The 15,118-nt window shown below is 53.6% G+C and overlaps 1 protein-coding gene across 7 annotated transcripts in view; it reads right to left on the minus strand.

Moving 5' to 3' along the window:
- ADGRL1 (adhesion G protein-coupled receptor L1) overlaps nt 1-15,118 on the minus strand; it is a 108,185-nt gene that overhangs the window by 25,545 nt on the left and 67,522 nt on the right. For 5 of the 7 annotated variants that reach the window (XM_063616150.1, XM_055236161.2, XM_055236160.2 and 2 more), the window contains exons 2-3: nt 10,315-10,479; nt 4,324-4,537 (exon numbers count right to left, since the gene is read on the minus strand). In XM_063616150.1, coding sequence (XP_063472220.1) covers nt 4,324-4,537; nt 10,315-10,384 — 284 coding nt within the window. In that variant the 5' untranslated portion in view covers nt 10,385-10,479. Of the gene's footprint in view, nt 1-4,323; nt 4,538-10,314; nt 10,480-15,118 lie in introns of those variants that run through there. The other 2 variants (XM_063616151.1, XM_055236162.2) reach the window with 1 other exon arrangement.

Below are 15,118 nucleotides of genomic sequence, written 5' to 3' on the forward strand. Positions count from 1 at the left end.
CTAATTTTTTTGTATTTTTAGTAGAGATGGGGTTTTGCCATGTTGCCCAGGCTGGTCTCAAATTCCTGGGCTCAAATCATCAGCCTGCCTTGGCCTCTCAAAGTGCTGGGATTACAGGCATAAGCCACCGCATCTAGCTGTGTCTAATTTGTAAATTAAACTTTATTATAATTAGAACTGTATAGGAGAAAACATGGTATATACAAGGTTCAGTAGCTCTCTGCAGTTTTAGGCATCCACTGGGGTTCTTGGAGCATTTCCCCAGTGGATAAGTGGGGACTACTGTACCCAAAATAATTTAAAACAAGTGTTTAAGCAAATCATTGTACATGCACCTTCACAGCTGCATTATTCACAATCACCAAAAAAGTGGAGGCAGCCCAAATGTCCACCAACAAATGAACAGCTAGGCTGGGCGCAGTGGCTCATGGCTATAATCCCAGCACTTTGGGAGGCCAAGGCTGGCAGATCAATTGAGGTCAGAAGTTTGAGACCAGCCTGGCCAACATGGTGAAATGTCGTCTTTACTAAAAATACAAAAATTATCTGGGCGTGGTGGTGCATGCTTGTAGTCCCAGCCACTTGCAAGGCTGAAGCAGGAGGACTGTTTGAACCAGAAAGCGGAGGTTGCAGTGAGCCGAAATCATGCCACTACACTCCAGCCTGGGGGACAGAGCAAGACTCTGTCTCAAAAAAAAAAAAAAAAAAAAGCCTCCAGGCCTGGTTGTGGAGCAATGGGGGCTGGGGACTCAGCAGAGAGGAAGCAGGACTAAGGCCCCCTACAAGTCCTTCTGGATGTGACTCGAGAGGCATCACACTCCCGCAGCCCCGGTAACTGTTCTGCACAGCATTCCCCACGGACATGGGAACTGGGCCAGATGCTGTACTAGGTGCTAGAGAGATAATGGAGAAGAATGCAGTCCCCCAAAGCTGGTGTTGAATGAAGTCAGCAGGGAGAATTTGGAGAGGTGGGAGGAAGGGGGCTCCCAGGGAGGGGGCCCACAGCCTAAGCAAAGGCTGGAGCCTGGACTGGGAATGCCTATGCAGGGCACCCTCGGCAGGGGTGTCAGGAGACAGGAAGCAGGGAAGAGAGGCAAGATTGCTGGAGGGGAATGGTAGTTTGAGAGAGAGACAGAGAGGAGGAGGAGATGATGAGGCGCCTCTAGCCCAGCCCAGCCCAGCCCAGCTGTCTCAGCCACCTGAACACTGTCATCCCCTGCCCAAACCTCTCCTGCTCTCCTGGGGCTCTCAGTGACCCGCTCCTCCCCTAGTAACACACATTCTTTTTTTTTTTTTTTTTTTGAGACAGAGTCTCACTCTGTCACCTAGGCTGGAGTGCAGTGGTGTTATCTTGGTTCACTGCAACCTTCGCCTCCAAGGTTCAAGTGATTCTCCTGCCTCAGCCTCCCAAGTAGCTGGGACTACAGGCTCACACCACCATATCAGGCTAATTTTTGTATTTTTGGTAGAGACAGGGTTTCACCATGTTGGCCAGGTTGGTCTCGAACTCCTGACCTCAAGTGATCCACCCGCCATGGCCTCCCAAAGTGCTGGGATTACAGGCGTGAAACACCGTGACTGGTCTGTTTTTTTTTTTTTTATTTTTAGAGACAGGGTCTTGCTCAGTCACCCAGGCTGGAGTGCAGTGGTGGGATCATAGCTCACTGAAGCCTCAAACTCCTGGGCCCAAGTGATCCTCCTGCATCAGTCATCTGAGTAGCTGGGACCACAGGCACACACCACCATGACTGGCTAATTTATTTTTTAGTTTTTAGTAGAGACAGGGTCTTGCTATGTTGCCCAGGCTGGTCTCGAACTCCTGACCTAAAGCGATCCCCCGCCTCAGCCTCCCAAAGTGCTGTGATTACAGGCATGAGCCACCGCATCCAGCCTGGGTGTAATTTGAAGGAAAGGCTGATCAGCTGTACGTGGACTGACTGTGGGTGTGAGAGAGGCTTGTGCAGATTTGCACACGTGGTGCCTCAGCCTGGGGCAACCCCTCCACACTCACACACACAGTCACAAACACACTCAAAGAAATACAAATACACTCTCAGTCAACCACACACAAACCCTCATCCACATACACACATCTGCCCAGACACACTTAAACACACAAAGACACAGCCACATCCACCCACCCCCACACGCTCACCCATCCACCCCACCACAGATACGAAAACACACACCTCAGTCAGCCACACACTCTAACACACATGCTCTCAAAGATATACGCTCACACACATGCTCACACCCACACTCACACCCACACCCGCTCACGTACACTTAAACACACCCGAACACACTCACAGACATATAACCACCCATTCACCCACAAACACCCACATTCACACACACACACACACCCAGATACACACTCCAATACAGTCACTCATAAAGACAGACACACTCAGACATATTCAGACATGTTTAGTCACACACATCTGCACACACCTGCGCCTGTTCACATACACTTAGACACACAGACACAGTCACAATCACACACATTTAGTCACACACTCAAAAATGCACACACACACTCAAATACACACACAGGCCGTGCGTAGTGGCTCACGCCTGTAATCCCAGCACTTAAGGGGGCCAAGGCAGGCAGGCGAACCACCTGAGGTCAGGAGTTCAAGACCAACCTGGCCAACATGGTGAAACCCTGTCTCTACAAAAATACAAAAATAAGCCGGGCATGATGGTGCGTGCCTGTAATCCCAGCTACTCAGGAGGCTGAGGTGGGAGAATTGCTTGAACCCTGGAGGTTGCTGAGTGAGCTGAGATCACACCACTGCACTGCAGCCTGGGCAACAGAGCAAGATTCTGTCTCAAAAATAAACAAAATAGGCCGGGCGCAGTGGCTCACGCCTGTAATCCCAGCACTTTGGGAGGCCAAGCGGGCGGATCATGAGGTCAAGACATCAAGACCATCCTGGCCAACATGGTGAAACCCCGTCTCTATTAAAAATACAAAAAAATTAGCTCGGCGTGGTGGTGCGCGCCTGTGGTCCTAGCTACTCGGGAGGCTGAGGCAGGAGAATCGCTTGAACCTGGGAAGCAGAGGTGGCAGTGAGCCGAGATCGCACCACTGCACTCCAGCCTGGGTGACAGAGTGAGACTCTCTCAAAAATTAAATAACTAAATAAAATAAACAAAACAAAACAAATACACCATCATACTCATAGATGCATGCAATCACACAGACACACTCCAAGTTACAGTCTTGCATGCTCAAGTACTCACCCCACACACAATCACTCACACAGGCCTGTGCTGCCATCATCTGTGCTCAGGTGTCTCCTCTTTGGAGTAGCCTGATGAGCTCTCAAATCTGGGATGGGTAGGTGCAGTGGCTCATGCCTGTCATCCCAGCACTTTGAGAGGCCGAGGCAGGAGGATTGCTTCAGGCCAGGAGTTTAAGACCAGCCTGGGCAACATAGCAAGACCCTGCCTCTACAAAAAATAAAATAAAATTAGCCAGGCATAGTGGCATGCGCCTGTAGTCCCAGCTACTCAGGAGGCTGAGGCGGGGGGATTGCTTGAGCCTGAGAGGTCAGAGCTGCAGTGAGCTATGATTGTGCCACTGTGCTCCAGCCTGGGCGACAGTGAGACCCTATCTTCAAAAAAAAAAAAAAAAAAGTCTGGGATAAAGGGAAAAGTCCTCCCATGACACCTTCACTCTGTCCTGCTGTTCTTTGTATTTTACAAGCTCCAAACTGCCCTGGCTAAGGCTGGGCGTGGTGGCTCATCTCATGCCTGTAATGCCAGCACTTTGGGTGGTCGAGGTGGGCGGATCACCTGAGGTCAGGAGTTCGAGACCTGCCTGGCCAATTACAAAACCCTGTCTCTACTAAAAATACAAAAAAAATTAGTTAGGCGTGGTGGTGTGCGCCTATAATCCCCAGCTACTTGGGAGGCTGAGGCAGAAGAATCGCCTAAACCCAGGAGCTGGAGGTTGCAGTGAGCTGAGATGCCACCGCGCTCCAGCCTGGGTGAGAGTGAGACTCCGTCTCAAAAACAAACAAACAAACTGCCCTGGCTAATCTTGGGATGGAAGCTTTTGGAAGCAAGAGGCTGGTGGGGGGAGGGACTTGCCAGTGTATGTATGGGTATATAGGCCTCTGTCGGGGGCACAGGCTGGCTGTGGGGAGATGTATTGGGTCTTATTCTCGTCTGCATAGGGCCCAGCACCTATTAAGTGCTCAGTAAACGTGTTGATGCATTAAAAAAAGATGTAAGGTGAACGGGTGCGCTGGCAGGTGTGCAGTGCTTTTAGGCGGGTGCTTCATCCAGGAACTGCCACGAGAGCCCACTCACCTCTGTGACATGATCTTGAAGGCGTCCGGCAGGTAGCACTGCACATTCTCCATCTGGAAAGGGTCGGCGTCGCAAATCTTGTCGTCCGTGCGCCCGTAGTTGGCGTTCTCCACCATGATGACGTCGCTGCCGGGGCACCGCAGCTCGATGGGGTAGCCTTCACACGCCAGCTCCCGGCGCATCAGCCCAAACGGGAGCCCGGCCCGGCTCAGGCCTGCAGGGAGGGTTGGGGCCGGTGTCACTCCTGGGCCTGGGCCAGGAAGGGAAGACCCTGCCCACTGCCGAGAAAACACCACCTGTAGCTCGCCTGTGTCCCGGAAGCTGGCTGAGGCAGCCTCAGTTTTGATTCAGCTGTAGAATGGGCCTCTCAGTGTGCCCACTTGTGTAGTGAGGACATTAACCTGGCCCAGAGAGTGCCCGGACTCTCAGCTCCTAGGAGGTGATGTCTGAGCCTTTGGAATGCTCTGCTTGATAAGAGTGTCTGTTTTCCTGGGGCCCTCGGGCTACACCAGATACGCTGTTATGGATTGAACTGTGTCCCCCCGAAAATTCATATGCTGAAGTCCTAATCCCCAGAACCTGAAAATGTGACATTATTTGGAGATAAGGTCTTCATAGAGGTAAATTCAAATGAAGCTATTAGGGTAGGCCCCAATCCAATAAGACTGTGGTCCTTATAAAAACAGGAAATTTTGGCCAGGCGCAGAGGCACACACCTGTAACCGCAGCATTTTGGGAGACAGAGGTGAGCAAATTGCTTGAGCCCAGGAGTTTGAGGCCAGCCTGGGCAATATAGTGAAACCCTGTCTCTACCAAAAATACACAAATTAGCCAGACGTGGTGGCACACACCTGTATTCCCAGCTACTGGGGGGGCTGAGGTGGGAGGATCACCTGAGCCCAGGAGGTTGAGGCTCAGTGAGCCATGATTGTGCCATTGCACTCTAGCCTGGGCAACAGAGTGAGACCCTATCTCAATAAAAAAAGAGGGGGTGGGGGATTGTTGTTAAGATAGGATCTTCCTCTGTCACCCAGGCTGGAGTGCAGTGGTGCGATCACGGCTCACTGCAAATCTCAACCTCCTGGGCTCAGGTGATCCTGCCTCAACCTCCCAAGCAGCTGGGACTACAGATTCACGCCACCATGTCCGGCTAATTTTTAAAATTGTTTCATAGAAATGGGTCCCTTTTCTATGTTGCCCAACTAGTCTGGTCTCAAGCAATCCTCCTGCCTTGGCCTCTCAAAGTGCTAGGATTATGGGCCTGAGTCCTCACACCTGGCTAAAAGGAGAAATTTGGGCACAGATGTGTACAGGGGGAAGACAATGTGAAGACACAGGAGCAGGCGGCCATCTATCTATGAGTCAAGGAGAGGCCAGGCGCAGTGGCTCACACCTGTAATCCCAGTACTTTGGGAGGCTGAGGCGGTGGCTCACCTGAGGTCAGGAGTTTGAGACCAGCCTGGCCAACATAGTGAAACCCCATCTCTACTAAAAATAAAAAAATCAGCTGGACGTGGTGGCACGTGCCTGCAATCCCAGCGACTTGAGAGGCTGAGGCAGGAGAATCACTTGAACCAGGGAGGCAGAGGTTGCAGTGAGCCCAGATCGTGCCACTGCACTCCAGCCTGGGTGACAGAGTGACACTCCATCTCAAAAATAAATAATAAATAAATAAATAAATAAATAGGTCGGGCACGGTGGCTCACGCCTGTAATCCCAGCACTTCGGGGGGCCAGGGCGAGCAGATCATGAGGTGAGGTGATGGAGACCATCCTGGCTAACACAGTGAAACCCCATCTCTACTAAAAATACAAAACATTAGCCAGGCATGGTGGCGGGCACCTGTAGTCCCAGCTACTCAGGAGGCTGAGGCAGGAGAATGGCCTGAATCCAGGAGGTGGAGCTTGCAGTGAGCTGAGATTGCACCAATGCACTCCAGCCTGGGCTACAGAGCGAGACTCCGTCAAACAAAGAAACAAATAAATAAATGCCAAGGAGAGAGGCCTCAGAAGGAACCAACCCTGGCGGAAACCTTGACCTCAGACTTCTGGCCTCTGCAACTGTGAGACAATCAATGTCTGTTGCTTAAGACACATGGTCTAGGCCGGGCTCGGTGGCTCACACCTGTAATCCCAGCACTTCGGGAGGTCGAGGTGGGCAAATCACCTGAGGTCAGGAGTTTGAGACCAGCCTGGCCAACATGGCGAAACCCCCATCTCTAATTTAAAAACTACAAAAATTCGCCAGGTGTGGTGGCAGGCGCCTGTAATCCCAGCTACTCAGGAGGCTGAGGTAGGACAATTGCTTGAACCCAGGAGGTGGAGGTTGCAGTGATGGCATGCAGAGATCATGCCATTGTACTCCAGCCTGGGTGACAAACAAAGACACATGGTCTCTGGTACTTTGTTAGGGCGGCCCTAGTTAATGAATATGCTAACAGGACTTAGGGCAGGAGCTTTGGGTCACGTAGTCTCAGCTGACTTCTAGAGATGCTAGAGATTCAGCTCAGCCCTGTAGGTGGTCAATCAGGGCTACAGAATACAGAACTGAGCTCCAATACAGACCCTGGATAACAAGGCTTGGGGGAGCCTCTATGGTTGGCAATACACCATGTGTGTTGTCACACATTGTTGCCGGGAGAGTTAACACTGTCCAAGACTCCACTGAAGGGGGTAACTGGAAACTCCATGCATGGAACTTTCTTGGACTCTGCCCTATGCACCTCTTCCCTTGCCTGACTTCTATTTGTTTTGAGACAGAGTCTCGCTCTGTCACCCAGCCTGGAGTGCAGTGGCACGATCTCAGCTCACTGCAACCTCTGCCTCCCAGGTTCAAGCAATTCTCCTGCCTCAGCTTCCCGAGTAGCTGGGATTAGAGGCACCTGCCACCACATCCCACTAATTTTTGTATTTTTAGTAGAGATGGGGTTTTGCCATATTGGCCAGGCTGGTCTCAAACTCCTGACCTCAGGTGATCTGCCCGCCTGAGCCTCCCAAAGTGCTGGGATTACAGGCGTGAGCCACCATGCCTGGCTTGTTTGTTTTTTCAGACAGGGTCTCACCCTGTCACCAAGGTTAGAGCACAGTGGTGTGATCATAGCTCACTGCAGCCTCAAACTCCTGGGCTCAGGGGATCCTCCTGCCTTAGCCTCCCAAGTAGCTGGGACTATAGGCACATACCAGCATGCCTGGCTAATTTTTTTTATTTTTCGGAGAGATGGGGTACTTGCTATGTTGCCCAGGCTGGTCTCGAACTCTTGAGCTCAAGCGATCCTCCTGCCTTGGCTTCCCAAAGTGTTGGGATTACAGGAGTGAGCCAGTGCACCCGGCCCTGATTTTAATCTGTATCCTTTTGATGTAATAAACTGTGAGCAAATTAGCCTTGGGTGGCGGCGGGCGCCTGTAGTCCCAGCTACTCAGGAGGCTGAGGCAGGAGAATGCCGTGAACCTGGGAGGTGGACCTTGCAGTGAGCCGAGATCACGCCACTGCACTCCAACCTGGGCGACAGAGCGAGATTCCGTCTCGAAAAAACAAATAAATAATAAATAAACTGTGAGCGTAACATGTTCGAGTTAGTTCCAAGTCCTTCTAGTGAATGATCATACCTGAGTGTTCTCGGGGGACCCCCAAACTTGTCATTGGTGTCAGAAGGGAGGCTTGTCTTGGGGACTTCCCTAACTTCACCCCACCCCATGCGAGGAGCACAGAAAGCACGGGAGTGAACTCATGTTTCTAGAAGAAACCACAGAGACTGGCTTTGCCGCTGACAGGGCAGATGTGAGGGCAGGTTCAGAATGCAGATTCGGGCCCTATGCTCGGCCTCCTGGATCAAAATCCCAGGGGTGAGGCCAGGAGCCTGCAGGGCTATGTGCCAACCAGGTGATGGTGATGCATGCTCAAGTTCGAACAGTGGCCGGGCGCAGTGGCTCACACCTGTAATCCCAGCACTTTGGGAGGCCGAGGTGGGTGGATCACCGGAGGTCAGGAGTTCGAGACTAGCCTGGCCAACATGGTGAAACCCCGTCTCTACTAAAAATACAAAAAATTAGCTGGGCGTGGTGGCAGGCGCCCGTAATCCCAGCTACTCGGGAGGCTGAGGCAGGAGAATCGCTTGAACCCGGGAGGTATAGGTTGCAGTGAGCTGAGATCACACCACTGCACTCCAGCCTGGGCGACAAGAGCAAAACTCCGTCTCAAAATAAAAACATTTAAAAAAGTTTGAACAGCCACTGTTCTTCTCTCCCCAAGCCTCAGTTTCCCAATCTGTAAAATGAGCACCTACAGCCCCAGGTCATCCTGCAGGGATCCTGTGCCTTAGAAAATGCTCTTGAAGGAAGCACTGAGCATGGCACCCTGCACACGGAGGGTGCCTGATCAGTATCAACTGGTAAACCTCCCGGGGTTTCACTGTGACAAGGAAGGGACATGTCCTGAGCAGGCTGAGCTCCCTGGGGGGTTGCGCTGCCCCATGTTGGTCATCATGTTGTACCACACGGAGATGGAGAACTAGAATGTAGGAGCCAGACAGCCGGCTGGGGTTGGAATTCCAGCCCGGCCACTCCCTGGCTGCAGCCTCATCCAAGTCACTGACTGCCTCTGTGCCTCTGTCCCTCCCGAGGGGCAGAGAGGACAATTCCCATCTCACAGGACTGTTGTGATGGCTCCAGGGTGTTAATGTGCACAGAGCGCAGTGAGATGATATGAATGCTAATTATTGTTATTATGAATATTATTAAGGCGGTTTGTCCGCACAACAGAGGGTGCCTGGCAGGGTCCATGCTGGCCGGGGCAGCACCTTCTGTGACGCTGGTTCCAGCCAGGCCCTGCGAGGTGCTGGAGGGGAGCGGGGATTCAGCCAGGGGCCCAGATGTCCCAATGTGGGGACCGTCGCTTGTAGGTGAAGGAAGTGACCACCTGCTGTACGAGGTTTCGGGAGGGCACTCGTGTGAGACAGTGACAGAGCCGAGCCTTTCCAGAGATCTGGGTGGGTACCCCAGGGGTATGGCAGGGAGGCCCTTGGGGTTTTTTGGGGTGAGTTGAGTCCCAGCGGGGGGAACATTTCACATGTGTTCTTCCAGCACCATCTGCCTCCTCATCTAATTTTAGCCTTCCCTGGCTTGGGAGGGAGGGCCGGGGGTGGAAGGCTGGCTCAGATGGGTCTGGGGGTGGAAGCAGTCCCTCCTGGCCCAGCAGGGGCTATGGGGCAGGACCTGGATGGGCAGAGAATGTAGCAGCAGAGGAGTGAGGTTGCTGGCCAGCGGGGCAGTGCCAAGGCCCTGGGTCCCAGCCGAACTGTGTCCCTCCAACCTTTGGAGTTTTCCAGAGGGCAGGGCCAGAGGGAGCAGTCACCCACCAATGCCCTTCATAGAGGGATGTTGGGGTGGGCAGGGGGCACATCCCAGAGTGAGGGACCAGGCCCACTGGCCTCTTCTCTTGGCCTCTCACCTTATCCCGCCCTTGCCCCCGGCCTGGGCCCGCCACGGGGCCAGTAATTGAGTAATTGGTGAGGGTGGGCGGGCAGGCTTGGGGCACTAATAGTGGCGTGTGCAGGATCCCAGGGCCGGCATAGGGCCGAGCCGGGTAATTAGTTGTTTTTAAATAAACGTCAGCGGGCATGCTTTAATTAAGCCTTCTTCCCAGTGAGAGCCTTGAAGATGTAATCACAGAGAGACAGACAGAGAGAGAGAGAGAGAGAGAGAGGAGCATCGGCTCACCAAGGCCTGTCCTGGTCCCAGGGGCCACAGCGGGATGGCCCCTACCAACCTGGCCCAGCCGACTTGTTGGAGGTAAGGGGATGGTCCAGGGGCCTCTTGGTGGCACTGGGGTGTGTGTTACCACTGAGTCTTCCACTGGCCTGCTCCAGCTGAGGTCTGGGGCGGGGCAGGGGGCTGTAATTCTTTACTGAGTGATCAGGAGGGTTTTCAACATTTTATCTGCCCTCCCAGCAGGGTTTGGGAGCCACGGCCCCTCCCTGGCCCCAGCAGCACCTACCTTGGGTGGCCGAGGTGACCAGGACGGCGGTGACACACAGATTCCAGAGCACTGCGGCTAGGCGGGCCATGGTAGCAGCCGGGTGCGTGTCCGGGGCTCTCAGTGGCCTGTGTGGGGGGCTTCGCCCCGCATCACCTGGCAGGCACCACGGCCTGGACCACCAGCCTGAGGGAGGACAGGGAGAGTGAGGTGGGGATAGGGCCTCCAGGTCGCTCCCCTCTCCTCCTGCTGGTGGCTGAGTGGCTCTGAGAGGCTGAGGTCCAGCATGTCCCTCGAGCCAGCCCTATCTGTAGGGCCCCCTCCAGGGCCTGCAGCTCACACCACACCCCCCACTCTTACACCCAGCAGGCAGACCCACCCATCTGGGCACCTCTGGGCAAAGAGACTGGGCAAAGAGACTGCCAACTCTTCCCCGCCAGAACCTCCTGGGACAGCTCATGGGGAGATCCCAGGCAGGCCTTGGACCCTCTGGAAGCTTCTTCCCCATGCCCCTGTCCTGACCCTACCCACTCATCTCCCCTACTCGCATCCTCACCGTGAGCAAGGAGGTAATGAGCGTCCTCCCAAGTGAGGGACCCAGGCGTGCAGCCTGACTTGCAGCCTCCCCATCTTGGGCAGGAATCCAAGCCCCCGCCCCCAGCCCCTTGCTTCCTGTCTCTCAAGCTCTGGTGGCTAATTAGAATCCAGCTGGCGCCACAGATCGGGAACCAGGGACGCCCGAGTCCCCTCTTTCCTCTCTGGGGGACCTTCAGGGTAAGCTGGAGACAGGCAGGCGGGGTGGGAGGGGGGACACTGCCTCCCCCTCTAGGGGGGACCAGGGGAGATGGGGGAGGGGTGAGAATTGTGTGCCGTCCCCTGCCATCCTCCCCACCTGCTCTGTCCCCAGGCATAGCGGCTCAGTTTTTATTATTATTATTATTATTATTTTAAATTTTAGAAACCGGGTCTCACTCTGTTGCCCAGGCTGGAGTGCAATGATATAATCATAGCTCACTGCAGCCTCGACCTCCCAGACTCAAGGAATCCTCCCACCTCAGCCTCCCGAGTAGCTGAGATGACAGGCTTGCACCACTACCACCAGCTAATTTTTATTTTATTTATTTATTTATTTTTATTATTATTATTTTTTTGAGATGGAGTCTTGCTCTGTCACCCAGGCTGGAGTGCAGTGGCGCGATCTCGGCTCACTGCAAGCTCTGCCTCCCGGGTTCACGCCATTCTCCTGCCTCAGCCTCTCTGAGTAGCTGGGACTACAGGCGCCCGCCACCACGCCCGGCTAATTTTTTTTGTATTTTTAGTAGAGACGGGGTTTCACCGTGGTCTCGATCTCCTGACCTCGTGATCCATCCGCCTCGGCCTCCCAAAGTGCTGGGATTACAAGTGTGAGCCACCGCGCCCGGCCCTCTCTCTCTTTTTTTAAGAGACAGGGTCTTGCTCTGTTGCCCAGGCTGGAGTACAGTGGCACAACGACGGCTCACTGCAACCTCCAGATCCTGGGTTCAAGTGATGCTCCCACTTCAGCCTTTCGAGTAGCTGGGACCACAGGCTCTCGCCAGCATGCCTGGCTAATTTTTAAATTTCTTATAGAGACAGGATCTCGCTATGTTGCCCAAGCTGGTCTTGAACTCTTGGCCTCAAATGATCCTCCCATCACAGTCTCCCAAAGTGCTGGGATTACAGGCGTGAGCCACTGTACTGGCCAGAAACACACATTCTCTGAGGCGAGCCCTCCAGCGTGGGAACCCCTGCTCTGTCACATCCAGCTGTCATCGCAGCCTGTCCCATCTCAGGCTGTCCTGGGCTCTCGGTACCATCATTGAGCCAGCACTTTCAAATCTCTTATGTCCAGCCTGGAATCTCTCATCAGAGCCCCCACTACTATTTCCCTGCTGAAAACCAAAACCCTTGTAATTGGCCCAGTTAGCTCCCTGACCCCATTTCTGCTCCAGCCACTCCTGCTATTCCTGGACCACAGCAGGCCCTGCCCCAGGGCCTTTGCACCTGTCGCTCCCTCCACCTGTGGCTTCTGCCAACCCACTGTCCACATGGCCAGCTCCTTCAGGCCTCTGCTCAGATGGAACTATTCACCTGGTGTATAGAATGTCCTCTTCATGGGGCAGGGATCATTGAACTGTTTTGCTCATGGTGGCCGTATCCCCAACTTTTATTTACTTTTATTTTTTTAGAGATAGGGTCTTGCTCTGTCACTCAGGCTGGAGTGCAGTGGTGAAATCATGGCTCACTGCAGCCTCCACCTCCTAGGCTCAAGCGATCCTCCCGCCTCGGCCTCCCTAGTAGCTGAGACCACAGGTATGCACCATCACGTCCAGCTAATTTATTTTATTTTGCAAAGATGAGGTCTTGCTATGTTGCCCAGGCTGAACATGAACTTCTGGCCTCAAGAGATCCTCCTGCCTCAACATCCCAAAGTGCTGGGATTACTGCGTGAGGCCATCACCATGGTTGTCTTTACATCCTCAACTTTTAGAATAGGCCTGGCATGCAGCAGTGAATTATCTGTTGAATGAATCTCAGATCCTAAAGGTAAGACTCTGCCTTGATTCCTCACCTTCCCTGTCATCCCCCTCACAGAAGCCATCAGCAAGTCCTGTGGGCTCTGCCTCTAAAGTATCTCGCCGACCTGCCCACTTCTGGCTCCAAGCACAGCACCCAGGCCCATGCCACCATTCTATGTCACCTGTATGTTGTCCCGGCCTCCTTGCCCGCCTCCCAATCCGCCCTTCACTCAGACATAAGGGACCACATAATGACGTTGATCCGAACATTAACTGACCCCCTGGTCTCTGCTGGGGTCTCAGTTCCTCACTAGAGCCCAGAGGCTGTGGGTGAACTGGTGCCACCAACCTCTCCAAGCCCCATTCTGTTCTCCCTCCTGTTCCTGAAACATTCAACATTCTAGTTCCAGCCCCCAAGCAGGATCCCTGCATGTCGGCTGCGGCTGCTCATTGTTCAGGGCTCAGCCGCAAGGTCACCCCAGCAGAGTGATCTACCCTGGCCCCCTGCAAACAAAACAGTCCTCGCCTGCTGCCCTCACCCGCCATCCTTTTCCCTGTTTTTAATTCACAGCTCTCAAGTGAGCACCTGAAATTACCTTTTTATCAACACAAGCTTCTTGAGAGAGGCTCTTATAAATCAGCACATGGCTGGGCACGGTGGCTCATGCCTGTAATCCCAGCACTTTGGGAAGCCGAGGCGGATGCATCACCAGAGGTCGGGAGTTCGAGACCAGCCTGGCCAACATGGTGAAACCCCCGTCTCTACCAAAAATACCAAAAAATTAGCCGGGCGTGGTGGTGGTGGGTGCCTGTAATCCCAGCTACTCGGGAGGCTGAGGCACGAGAATTGGTTGAACCCGAGAGGTAGAGGTTGCAGTGAGCCGAGATTGCGCCATTGCACTCCAGCCTGGGCAACAGAGCTAGACAGTCTCAAAAATAAATAAATAAAATAAAACAAATCGGCACGGGCCCTCAATAAAGATCCCCACAGGGCAGGACACCTGGTCCAGACCTCAGTCTCCTCACATGGGAAATGGGAAGATATCTGCTAGACAGCCCTGAACATGCCCTCTCCAGCCCTGTAGCTCTCTGCCAGCTTCCCCTCTCATGCCCACTCCTGATACCAGCTCCCTCTCCACTGCCCCAGCTTCCTCAGTAAATCCCCCCCAGCCACCTCCAGCCCCCATCCGCATCTCCCCCCACATCCCTAACTAGACACGGCCGGTGTCACTTTCAGTTCATTTTACAGCGTGTTACCCCCCCAGTCGCCACCAGCCCCCATCTGCATCTCCCACAACTGTGACTAGACGTGGCCGGTGTCACTTTCAGATCATTTTCCAGCATGTTACCTTGGGGATGGGGAGTGGCTTCCTTATTTCAACTTCCTCATTTCTCCCCCAACTGCCCAGCCACAGAAAGGTTCAGGGGAGGCAGTGTCCCCAAGCTGAGGAGTACTCCCCTCCCAGGGTCTCCAAGCGCTTTCTTTCACACTGCAACAGGCATCCTAGCAGAGGAACTGGTTAGGGGAAGTAAAAATGGCTGGCTTGGTACGGTGACTCATGCCTGTGATCCCAGTGCTTTGGGAGGCTAAGGTGGGTGGATCACTTGAGCCTAGGAGTTCAAGGCTGCAGTGAGCTATGATCGTGCCACTGCACTCCAGCCTGGGCAACATGTCTCTAGAAATTTTTTTTTTTTTTTTGAGACGGAGTCTCGCTGTGTCACCAGGCGAGTGCAGTGGTGCGATCTCAGCTCACTGCAACCTCTGCCTTCTGGGTTCAAGCGATCCTCCTGCCTCAGCCTCCTGAGTAGCTGGGACTACAGGCATGTGCCACCACGCCCAGCTATTTTTTTGTATTTTTTAGTAGTGATGGGGTTTCACCATGTTGGCCAGGATGGTCTCGATCTCCTGACCTCATGATCCACCCGCCTCAGCCTCTCAAAGTGCTGGGATTACAGGCGTGAGCCACCGCGCCCGGCCAAATTTTTTTTTTTTAATTTGGTGTGGTGGCGCCCAGCTACTCGGGAGGCTGAGGCAAGAGGATCACTTGAGCCCAGGAATGTGTAAGGCTTCAGTAAGCTATGATCCTGCCACTGCATTCCAATCTGGGCAACAGAGCAAGACCCTCTCTCAATAAAGAAAAAAAAAATGGCAGGAAGCCACCCGATGCCAAGTTGTGTGGGCAGAGAATCCACATGGGTCTAGATCCCAATTTTGCCTTATACGTGCCCTGTGTGACCTTGAGCTGGTCTCCTCACCTCCCTGGCCCTGGTTCCCTCTGCGCTGCTAT

The sequence above is a fragment of the Symphalangus syndactylus genome, chromosome 13 (genome assembly GCF_028878055.3).
Source record: "Symphalangus syndactylus isolate Jambi chromosome 13, NHGRI_mSymSyn1-v2.1_pri, whole genome shotgun sequence".
Classification (NCBI taxonomy): Eukaryota; Metazoa; Chordata; class Mammalia; order Primates; family Hylobatidae; genus Symphalangus; species Symphalangus syndactylus.